Source organism: Pelodiscus sinensis, chromosome 17, assembly GCF_049634645.1.
Source record: "Pelodiscus sinensis isolate JC-2024 chromosome 17, ASM4963464v1, whole genome shotgun sequence".
In the NCBI taxonomy this organism is placed as follows: Eukaryota; Metazoa; Chordata; order Testudines; family Trionychidae; genus Pelodiscus; species Pelodiscus sinensis.
The window spans coordinates 35,733,915-35,745,344 of NC_134727.1; the positions used below are offsets into that span (position 1 = coordinate 35,733,915).

Genomic DNA, 11,430 nt, shown 5'->3' on the forward strand with positions numbered 1-11,430 from the left:
CAGTGCAGAGGACAAACGGGGCCGCGGTTATCCGGCCTGCGAGGAAGCTGGCGGTGTCAGTGGGGAGGAGGCTGCAGAAAGGATGATGGTGTCTGTCTAGTTCATGCCGCCCGTCTCAGGCGCATTGTCCGTGCTGCAGGAAAAAACTGGTGCCCTGTCTGCCAAAGATGGCCCAGGCTGACTGGGCATGGAGACTAACCTGCTCTCTCGGTGCCGGGGCGGCATGAGGATGCTTGCAGGGCCCGGGACCTGTTCAGAGGCCGGCCACGCCCCTGGCCACGAGGCTGCCCCATTTCACCAGCATTAGCACGCCACCACGACAGGCAGGCCCAGCGTCCGTGCTCAGGGCCCAGTCACAAAGATCAAGGGAAGGGGAAAGGCAGAAATGAGGCCAGCCCGGAAAGCTTCAAACAGGCTGGGCCAAAATTTCGACTCAGCCTAGAAATTTGCACTCGCCACCTTGCATGGCCAAGCCTTTGCATTGGCATGTCTATAGCACCGGCACGTGCACGTGGGTCATTTGCGTGTGCATGTGAGTCATTTGCACGTATACATGGGTCATTTGCACGTGCACGTGGGTCATTTGCGTGTGCATGTGAGTCATTTGCACGTATACATGGGTCATTTGCACGTGCACGTGGGTCATTTGCGTGTGCATGTGAGTCATTTGCACGTACACATGGGTCATTTGCACGTGCATGTGGGTCATTTGTGTGTGCGTGTGAGTCATTTGCACGTACACATGGGTCATTTGCACGTGCATGTGGGTCATTTGCGTGTGCATGTGAGTCATTTGCACGTACACATGGGTCATTTGCACGTGCATGTGAGTCATTTGCACGTACACGTGGGTCATTTGCACGTGCATGTGGGTCATTTGCGCATGCAAATCCAAGGTTTTAAGTGCACATGTAAAATTACAGGGGCAAACTTAGGGCCCATGTTTGAACCTGTGACCTGAACCCAGCAGGTTCCCCTGGGGGTCTACAAGGAACCAGCTGTTCTCTACCCATTCCCAGGATTCTTTGCTTTTATTGTATATCCTCATTCCTACCCTTGGTTGCTCCCGACAACTGCTTCCACCCTGCAGCATCACCAGGGGGATAACAACCGAGAACGTCTCCATTGTTTGGCCTTTTAATCTCCAGGATCTTGGGCCCTGCCAGGTTGCATGACAGCCAGGTCCGTGGCTAATCCCCCTTCCACTCCCTGCCGTGCCCCTTGGCGTCACACTGCCCTCCGTTTGGGGCGGGTGGTGGATTGCTGCCTGCACGCAGAGCCCAGCCAGAATTGCACACAGGGGCGTGTGGAGAAGTCAGATCTAAGGCCCGATTCTCCATACACCCCAGCAGTCAATCCATCAGTCTCCTGTCCCTTCCCCAAGCCTCTCTGGAGCAGGTTAGAGCCAGGCCCCACATGGTTAACAGCTCTGGGAGCAGCCCTGCCTCCCTGTGATTGGTTAGGCAGCCTCCGGCTCTGCCTGTTATTTCTCCCTGCTGTTGTGCTGGAAGGTGGCAGTGTGGGGAACAGCCAGCCAGGGCCGCCAGCTGTTAGGCGCCTGGGGACCAGGACGAGGGGGTGTGCGCCCTGCAGCAGCCGCCATGGGGGGCGGATTCAGGGCCTCGTGGATTTTCCCCTTGGTCTTGGCTGGGTTCATTCAGCCTAACCAGGGACAGGAGAAACAGAAGGTAAGGGGGAAATCCCACCCCGCCAGAGATCGGGGTGGTGTGCACGCAGGACTGGTGCTTTGGGGCCCCAGAAGGAGCCATGCCCCATGGGGCATCCTGGGGTCGGGAGGGCTTCCTTTATCCCCCCTTCAGGGGGTCTCTCCCCTACGCTTATGGCAGAGAGGGGCTCACATTGGATCTGGATTTCAACACCCCCGAGTTCTGGCGTGTGGGCAGAGGGAAGAGGGCTTGGGGTGAACCCCCCCCCCCAAGAAGGGGCTGTTTGCAGAATATGGATCAGTGTCCCCCTTGGAATGGGGGTTTGGCTCTTGGGGCTCAGTCTGGGCCAGAGCCCGGTTCTCAGCAGGCGATCGAGGGGAAGGCGTTGATTTGCTGGGGGGAGAAAGGGTTCCCTTCTTCCCTCTCCCGGCTGATTCCCTCTCCCCCTTCTGCCTAACAGGGGTTCACGGGGGGGGGCACGGATGCTGCCTTTCCTTCTCCCTGCACCCCACCTCCGACTGGGGCAGACCTCCCATTTCAGCTCCCTGGGCCACGCTTCCTTTGGGAGGCACAGGGCTGCTTGTGAGCCCCGGGAAGGAGCCGGGCGGCCTGGGCCCGAAGGGGAAGACAGCGATTCAGGGTCCCTGTCCCTGTTGCTTTAGCGAGCAAGGATCCTTGCTTAGAGACACGGTTCGAGCCCCGGCCTCGTGTCAGTTTGGTGGCTCCCGGTTTGGTCTCTGACAGGCCGGCATTGCAGCGGCCACGCCGCTCGTGTGACTGGCCAACTCTGCCCGAGGCGCAGAGTCTAGTCCGGCGGGAGCGAGGCGGAGCCGGGAGGCTGGAAGGTGCGGTGATTCGGGCGCTAGCCTAGGACTTACTGTGCAATTGCAGGGCTCCGCAGGGAAGGTAGGCTGGATGCTTGTCTCCCGGAGCAGGGCGTATGGAAGAGCTGAGTGCTGCGTATTTCCTGGCCTGCATCACCCGCCCATCGGCAGGGAAGTCACTGCGATGGCACAAGCTGGGGGGGGGGGGGGGGAGGGGGGGCAGGAGAGGCTGGCATCCTGCCCTGAATCAGAGGAGCTGGGTGGAAACGGGGAAAGCCACAAACCTCCTGGTCTGTTACCTGGTTTTGTCCATGCGTAAGGCCGACAGGAGGACCCGAACCTGGGACCTCTGGAGGTTAGTGTGTGAGCCTCTATTGCAGGAACTAAAAGCCAGCCAGCTCTCAGCTAAGGCTGCAGGGCAGACTCAGTCTCTCTCTCTTTGTAAGTGGTCTCAGTGCCACTCCATGGAACAGTGCACCACACCCAGCAAGTGTGTGGCTCACACGCGGGCACACTTGTGGGTGGAGGCTGCCTTGCCTTCCTGCTGGCAAATGGCAGGTGGAGATCCTTCTAGATGCCCCAGGAAGATGCAAGGGCCGCAGGGCAGTGACATGGGGCAGATGCATGCCAGTCTGCATGCAATAATTAGACACTCCCTATGCTTTCTGGTGGGTGTTGAGCCCCTGTCAGGAATCAGGGACCCCATTGTGCTAGGAGTTCTACAAATACAAAATGAAAAGGTGCTTCCCCCCCCTTCCTCCTCTCCCCCCCCCCCCCCCCCACAAAAGAACTCACATTCAAAGACAATGATAAGAGGCAACAGCTGGATCTGCCAGGCAGGAGCTGCAACAGTCAGATGGCTGTGAGGAACAGAGCAAGTAGCAGTCACATTACAGTTACATAAGCCCTGTTTAATTAAATTAAGCGGACACGTATCAGCGCTTTGAGTGCATCTTGCCCTTGGAGAACATGAAAGTGAAACAGAATGCTGACCTAGCAAACAATTTAGAAACCCAGGGATGTTCAGAGTTGGGATTACATGCACAAACCCCCCAAAACTTGGAACGGCTTAGACCCATGGCTATTTGTTTACTTCTCTGATGTAGAGGGGGAAATAAAGGCAGCTCTAAAAAATTAATAAAATATGAACAAATGGAAGAAAAGGGAAATGGATAGTCAGGAATATAAATCAGAAGCTAGGAATTGTAGAACATTGATAAGGGAAGCAAAGAGAACCAAGAAGAAATTTACAGCCAGTAGAGTTAAGGACAGAAAGGAATTTTTAAAGTACATTAGAAACAAAAAACAATTCCCAACAACAGTGTTCATCCCTTACTAAATGGAAATGGTAGAATTATCAATAATTACTCAGAAAAGGCAAACATTTTCAATAAATAGTTCTCTTCTGTGGCGAAAAAACAAATATTGCAGTCATATTTTATTATAGCACTTTCTGTCTAATACTGGTATCTTTGGAGGATGTTAAACAGCAGCTACTAAAGTTAGACATTTTAAAATCAGCACATCCAGAGAACTTGCATGCAAGAGTTTTAAAAGAGCTGGCTGAGAAGCTTGCTGGACTGGTAAAGCTAACTTTTAGCAAGACTTGGAACATTGGAAAAGTTCCAGAATATTGGAAGAAAGCTAATGTACCAACATTTAAAAAGGGTAAATGAGATGACCTGGATAATTATAGGCTTGTGAGTCTGAAGGAGAGTCCAGGCAAGATAAGGGCTTCAATTAATAAAGAATTAAAGGAGGGCAATGTAATTAATGCAACTCGGCATGGGGTTTATGGAGAACAGATCCTGTAAAACTAACTTAATTTTTAAAATTTGATTACAATTTTGTTTGGTAAAGGTACCCATGTTGATGTCATATATTTAGATTTCACGTGGCGTTGGTACCACATGCCATTTTGATTAAAAACAAGATATAAAATTAACATGGCATACCTGAAATCAATTAAAAACTGGCTAACAGATCTCAAAATGTAATTGGACATAGAGGTGTGTTTCTAGTGCTGTCCCATGCAGGGACCCATTCTTGGGCCCTGTACTATTTAATATTTCCATCAAAGCCTGGAAGAAAACAAAATTATCACTGCTAATTTTGCAGAGGACAGAAAAAGGTAGGTGTGGTAAATGGGGACCAGGACAGGTCACGGACCCAGAGCGATCTGGATTGTTTGGTGCAGGGGATGCAACAACAATATGCGTTTTAATACGGCAAAACGTAAATGTATCCCTCTAGTACCAAAGACTATTGTACAGCATGGGGGAAGCAGCCAATCTGTAAATATTTGGAGCTGTGGGTGAAGAATCAGCTAAACATGAGCTGTGGGCAAAAGAGCCAATTCAGCCCTGGGATGTATCAAAAGGGGGATCTTGAGTAGGAGATGCAGGGTGGTTTTACTTCGGTGTTTGGTACTGGGGCGATTGCTGCTGGAATCCCGGATCAGTCCCGGTGCCACAATTCAAGGAGGATGCTGATAAATCAGAGAGGGATCAAAGAAGAGCCATGAAAATGATGAAACAATTAGGAAACCTGCCTCACAGCGAGAGACTTACGGGCTTCTGGCTATTTAGCTCAGCAAGAAGTGACTTGATCGCAACCGATACATATGTAATCATGGGATCTTCGGTCCAGCAGAGAGAGGTATAGCACTACCCCTAATTAAGACTGGAAATAAGGCGCTCATTTTAAACACCCAGAGTAATTCAGCATTGGAACCACTGACCAAGGCTGCTAGTGGATTCTCCATCACCGACAACTTATCAATCAAAATTGGATTTTTTTTCCCAACGCTCTGGTCTAGAAATTATGTTGCGGCAGTTCAGTTACACAGAGGGGCAGACTAGATAAGCACAGTGGTTCCTTCTTGTCTTGGAATCTCTCTATCTGAGCTCTTTGTCGGCGTGGCTATTGGTATGGGTTGTAGCAATTGCATAAACTAGACACACATTTGCAAGTGCCTTGGAGCATCATCATTAGGCTTCAGAGTTAACACCCAATTGGGGTGAATGGGAGTTTATGCCTCCCAGCACTGCTGTTTTTGGCTCGGAGACTCTGTTCTGTATTGGTTACACTCAGGTCACCGCAGGAAGGTTTCCTTACATCCGTCAGGGATAGGCACTCAATGCTTACAGAGGAATAATTAGAACCCATCCTATAGGCCTGATCCAGGGGCTGTGTGCTTGGCATTTCTATCCTAGAGGCAGCAGGAATGAATTTCCCTTCTTGAGACCCTCTGAGGGGCAGGGAATCTCTCGCCGGGCCCCCTCTCCTGCCTGATGAGCAGCTATTCTTGCTTTGTTTTTTGTCCTGACTAGAACAGTCTCTTTCCCCTCTCCGTGTGTCTTCCCCAGCTATTCTGGGGAGCAGGAAGCCGGCGCCACATGGGAGCACAGTTTGGCCCCTGCTGTCTGAGCCAGTGGCTTGACGTGCCCAGCTGAGCGGGATCCTAGGAACAGCCTGTCTCTAGGTGACAGACACGCAGTCAAGAGCCCGGCAGTGAGGAGCAGCAAGCGACTGTGGCCCCTCTCCATAGCAATCTCCTTGGGCCCCTCTCAGCCAGGAAGGGGCAGCCGGTGCCCTCACCCGAGGGGCCAGCACCTCTCCCCGCGCAGGAGGGAGCAGCAGGAGAAAGAGGCGCAGGGTTTTGTTTCCGTTGTTGACACGCTGTGGCTATTTCTGGTCTTTTCCCTCCCCGCCCCTGGTTCTGTGGCTGCTGCTTGGGAGAAGTAAACATCCGAGCAGCTGCAGCCCTGGAGAATCTGAGGCGCTGGGTGGGAGGCTGGTGCGTGTCAGCCGATACTGACGGGGAGCACGGCACAGCATTGGCTCCTGGTTGCTGTTCGGTCTGGGAAGACTCTAGGCGTGAGGTGCCCGGAGTAGGCTCTCCCGCTTCAAGCCGGGGCCAGCATTCTGTCTTTTTCCACCCATGTGCGGAATACATTTTGTTCTGTGCACCGAGACACGTGGGGATGGGCACCCCCAACAGACACACACGCTGCTGGCCCTGCATGCTCTGCTACTCAGCTGGGCGGCACTGGGATCGCTCCTGGGCGGGCGCCCAAGTGCTCAGCTGACAGGGGACATGAGCCGGGGGGGGCGCCAGCACCCCTACTTCCAGCCCCTCTGACTCCTACCTCTTCCTGCAGTCTGTCTCAGGGGGCCGCAAGATGGAAATCCAGTGGTGGGCCACCTGCATCCCATGGCCTGCTGGGATTGCACCTGCAGCCCGCACCCCGCTCCCCCTTCCCCCCAAGCCTCTTTCATACTGGAGCCCCCATTTACCTCCTCCTCCCCTCCCTCCCAGCACTTTCGGAGCACCTTGAATCCGCTGCTTCAAGGCCGTTCAAGCTGCGGGAGGGAGGGGGAAAGGAGGGAGGAGCAGGGCTAAGGGGAGGGGAAGTGGGGGAATGAAAGACTGGAGGAGCAGGGAGGAGGTGGGGGAGGCGAAGGCAGGATACAGGACCGGCTGAGACAGGAAGGACTGAAGTTGACAGTCCCTGGATCCAATCTCCCCGTGGGAGGGGGGGGGGGGGGGCTGCCTTCAGACTCCAGAAGCAGATCGGGCTCACGGCTGTCTCCTCCCTCAGCGGAGGGTTTGCAAACCCAGGCCCAGCAGTGAGGCCGGGCCCCCCAGGCAGGGGAAGAGGAATCCAGGCGAGAAACAGGGGCAGGTGCAGCTCCCCAGGAAACCGAGCGAAGCCTGCGGCTGCTAGTACGTGGCTGGCCGTCAGGCCCTGTTGCTTGCCCCTCTTCCAGCCCTGCCCCTTCCCATGCCACCTGCCCGGCTGTTTTCCAGGTGGACTGTTACAACTCCGTGGAGGGAACAATCTACAACTACGGGGCCGTCACCATAGACGGGCGAGAGTACGTCCCCTTCAGGAAGTACAAAGGGAAGATGATCCTCTTCGTGAACGTGGCCACCTACTGAGGACTCACCCTGCAGTACCTGGGTAAGACCCCCTGCCCGGGGGGGCGGGCGATAGGGGTATTCTTTACAGCGCATTGCCCTGGAGCAGGCCTGTGTGAAATAGGGGCTACAGGGCCGGCTTGCCTCGGCCCACGTGCACACCGCTCGGAAACGCGGCGGCCGGGCGGTTTTGCTTTAAAATCTGTGAGCCTGGAAAGGGGGAGGGAGGGAGGATTTAGGAGCTGCGCCTGCCCCCAGCACAATCCCATTGGCCGGTTTTTGGCCAATGGGAGCTGCCTGTTTCAATAACAGGCAGCCATGAAACACCACGCCCCTCCCCCTTGGGGCTAGAAGTTATTCACAAGACATATGGCTGCAGCCTGTGCTGGGACATGGCAGAGAGGCTGCTTCAGGAAAGTGTTGGGCTGCTGGCTGGTAAATCTCCTGGCCAGAGCCTGCCCCTGACACCCCAGCCCCTCCCTCCCCCAACCGTCTGCCCCCCACTCCTGCCCCCTATTCCACATACCCAAATCCTCTGCCCCCCTCCTGCACCCATATCCCCTCTGAGATCTGGCACCCCAATCCCCTGCCCCAGATCCCAGTCCCCTTGTGCCCTAGGTCACAACCCAACCCCCTGCACCTCAGTCCAGTGCCCCAGCTCACACCCAAACTCCCTCCCTGATGCCAAGCTCCCTTCTGCACCCAACCTCCATGCCAGGCCCTGCCCCTCCTCCGTTAATACCACAGACGAGTGCAGCCCTCTGCCACTTTCCAAATTCTTGGAGTAGCCCCCCCCCCCATCAAAAATTACTGCCCAGCCCTGCACTGGAGTCTGTTAGCCCCCCCACCCCTGCGGGGCCTGGTGAAGGCTGCCGAGAGAAGGAAGGTTGTGAGGGGGAAGGGGACGTGGCTACAGGCGGGTGGGCAGAGCGTCACTTGCTGAGGCAAACGATGCCGGTGCAGGGGTCACCTCAAGGCAGCTGTAGCCGAGGTGACCTGGGCAGGGCCTGCCTGGGCTCCAGCGAGTCTCTGTCGCCACAATGGAGGCCAGGGGAGAGCTCGAGCAGGGATTTTCGCACAGCCAGGGCCTGGCTCGCCGGTGGCCTTAGGGAGCCGTGCGAGGTGAGCCAGTGCTAGGAGGGCTGAGGCGATGGCATAGCGCTCACGAGGGCCGACGGAGACCACCAGGCTTTCTGCCCCCACCTCTGAGAGAGGGGGACCGAGCCCGGCCTCCCCGTCCTGGGAGCCGCACAGACCCGGAGCCCTCCCTCCGCTTTCCCAGCCGGGCCTGGCTCCTCCCAAATGGGGGCCGCCTGGCGCTCCCCCTGGATGCCGGGTGACCGCGCGCACCGCTCGGGCACCGGGGAGCAGCTCCCATCACCTGCCGTCACTGGCCCCCGGGGCTGGGTTTTCTCGTGCGCAGAACTGAATGCACTACACACGGAGCTGGCGCCCTACGGCCTCACCGTCCTGGGCTTCCCGAGCAACCAGTTTGGCAAGCAAGAGCCTGGCGAGAACGACGAAATCCTCCCCGCGCTGAAGTGAGTAGGCGGCCGCGGGACACCGGGCGGGGATCCCGCCTCTAGAGGCCCCGAGCAGGAAGAGGGCGAAGACCATGGAGGCAGCACTGGCTCCCTACGGCAGGGGTGGGGAACCGGTTGAGGGGCTGCCCTATAGAAAACTCAGTTGGGGGATGCACACAAGAAGCCCCAGCTTGGTTCCCCAGTGCTGGGTGGGGGGGGGTCTGGCAAGCCGGAGGCCACATCTTGCCCCCAAGCCTTAGGTTCCCCACCCCTGCCCTACAGCTTCTCTGAACCCAGCCAGCCGGTCTGTGCAGCACCTGACACGACTACCGGAGCCACATCAGCCCTGCCGCCCCAAGCCCGGTGCCGTTAGCGCCTGGCCGGAATGCAAACGGACCCCTCCTGCTTGACCCCAGCTGCTAGGCAGAAGGTTTGGGCTCCCGTCCTTTAGATGCAGCGGGTGCCCTGGGCTCTCTGCCTGCCGACTGCGGCTCCCCTGGCTCCAGCAGGAAGCGAGGCTGAGGGCCCAGTGTGAGAAGCCCACGTCGCCTGCCTGGGCACAGGGACCAGTAACCACCGCGGAGAGGTCACAAGCCTGACGGCCGGCCAGCGCCCTAGAGGAACATGGTTCTGCTGGGCTTCCTCCCGCCAGGCGGCGTGTCTGGGCAGGAGCAGCCGCGTCGTCAGTCTCCTTGCCAGGGCGATAGGCTCTGGAGGTTCCTGCCCACCACAGCCCACCTCTTCCCTCTCTTTGATTTCAGATACGTCCGGCCCGGGGGCGGCTTTGTCCCAAACTTCCAGCTCTTTCAGAAAGGGGACGTGAATGGGGAGAAGGAGCAGAAGTTCTACACCTTCCTGAAGGTGCGTGCCTGCCCACCCCCTGCCCCCGGGCGCACCCTCAGGGCTGGGGGAGCAAGGTGAGGGCAGCCCCAGCGTCATGGATGCTTACCCCTCGCTCTCCTCCCAGAACTCCTGCCCGCCCGTGGTGGAAAGCTTCGGCGACCCCAAAAGGCTCTTCTGGGAACCCCTGAAGGTCCATGACATCAAGTGGAACTTTGAGAAGTTCCTGGTCGGCCCCACGGGGCAGCCTGTGATGAGGTGGAGCCCCCGGACGAACATGGCCGCGGTGAAGAACGACATCGTGGATTACATGAGGCGGCAGGCCTTCCTCCTGGGGCGGCAGCAGGAGGGCAGGGAACGCTAATGCAGAGATGCGAGCGGCGAGGTGAGGTGGGACTCAATGCTTTATCCATAGCCAACGAGCGCCCCGCAAAGCGCCCGCCCCCCATGCAAGATCCCTTCTGTGCTGTCAATAGGGGTGGACTCTCTGGAAGGGCACTAGGCTCTACAGACGCCTCTGTAGAGACAGGGCCTGGCCACCACTTCCTATAGACCGGTCCTGGGGAACACAGGCAGTCAAAACCATTGGATTGCTGCCAGTCATCTGTCTCCATGGGGCGTCCCCTCCCCACGATGCAGCCCTCAGCCCTGCCTGCCAGTCTTAACCGGCTCTTCTCCCCTGCCACCTCGTTAGCCTAGCCTCCCCCTCCCTGGAGAAACACGCGGGAGGGGAAAAGACCCCTTGCATCCCATGTGCAGCCTCCCGTTGCTCCCTCAGGAACAGACTCCCACGGGAAGCCTCACCTATTTATTTAGCAGTCCCGCCCTTCACTGGCCGCCCTTGGAGCCGACCTCACTGTACATTGGCCTCTGCCGTCCCCATAGGTTGGGCTGCTCCGGCTCCTGCCCCGGACCCGTGACAGATGGGCTTGGATAACGTGCATCGTCTCACCCCTCCCCACCCAGCCGGCCACCCCGGGGAACCTCTCCTGCAGCCCTCGGCTCTTCAGAGGGCGAGGCCTCCCGCGCTGCTGTATGCTTGGGCGCAGGTGCGTGAGAGCCGGGCCGGGGCTCCGGGCACTAGGAGAAGGCATCACCGTGAAGGCCAGGTCTGAAAGCCCCCAAAGGGTGGACTTGGCCCAAGCCTGCGGGGGTGCAGAGCGGCCCTTCCAGTGCATTCAGCCGCTCTGCAGGTTCCTCCGCAGGGATGCGCTCTCCTCCCCCCCCAGGGAACCCAGCTCCTCCTCCCACGCCCGCCCACAGCCTGTGTAGAGCTGTAGCCATGCAAAATAAAACACCTGTGCAAACATGCCGGGGCGCCTGGTTTTTTGCAGCCTTCCCTTCTCCCCTGGGCTTCAGCACCAGCTCCCGTCCCACCAGGCATCCGATGACAACCCCGTGACAAGGCCCTTCAGACATTGCAAGGGCCTGGGCCCTGTGGCAGCGATGGGGGACCATGGCTTGGACTCTCTGTCACAGAGGGAGGGAAGGTGTGTCCGTCCCACCCCACCTGCCGCCCGCCCCGCTGCTTCCTGTTCAGCATGAACCCTCCACCACACAGCATCCAAGGACTCCCCTTCCTCCTACCGACCCTAGCCCCGCCCCACACCGGCAGGCTGAGCAGATAGGGGCAGGCCCCACACTGGGCCCAG

General features: G+C 57.6%; 1 protein-coding gene across 1 annotated transcript; it reads left to right on the forward strand.

Moving 5' to 3' along the window:
* Window positions 1-1,554: 1,554 nt before the first annotated feature.
* GPX3 (glutathione peroxidase 3) lies at window positions 1,555-11,086 on the forward strand. Its single transcript, NM_001317045.1, is given in 6 exon segments — window positions 1,555-1,688; window positions 7,305-7,458; window positions 8,839-8,956; window positions 9,700-9,799; window positions 9,906-10,163; window positions 10,664-11,086. Coding segments are annotated over 5 exon segments (696 nt in total). The 5' UTR covers window positions 1,555-1,601; the 3' UTR covers window positions 10,143-10,163; window positions 10,664-11,086.
* The last annotated feature ends 344 nt before the right edge of the window (window positions 11,087-11,430 follow it).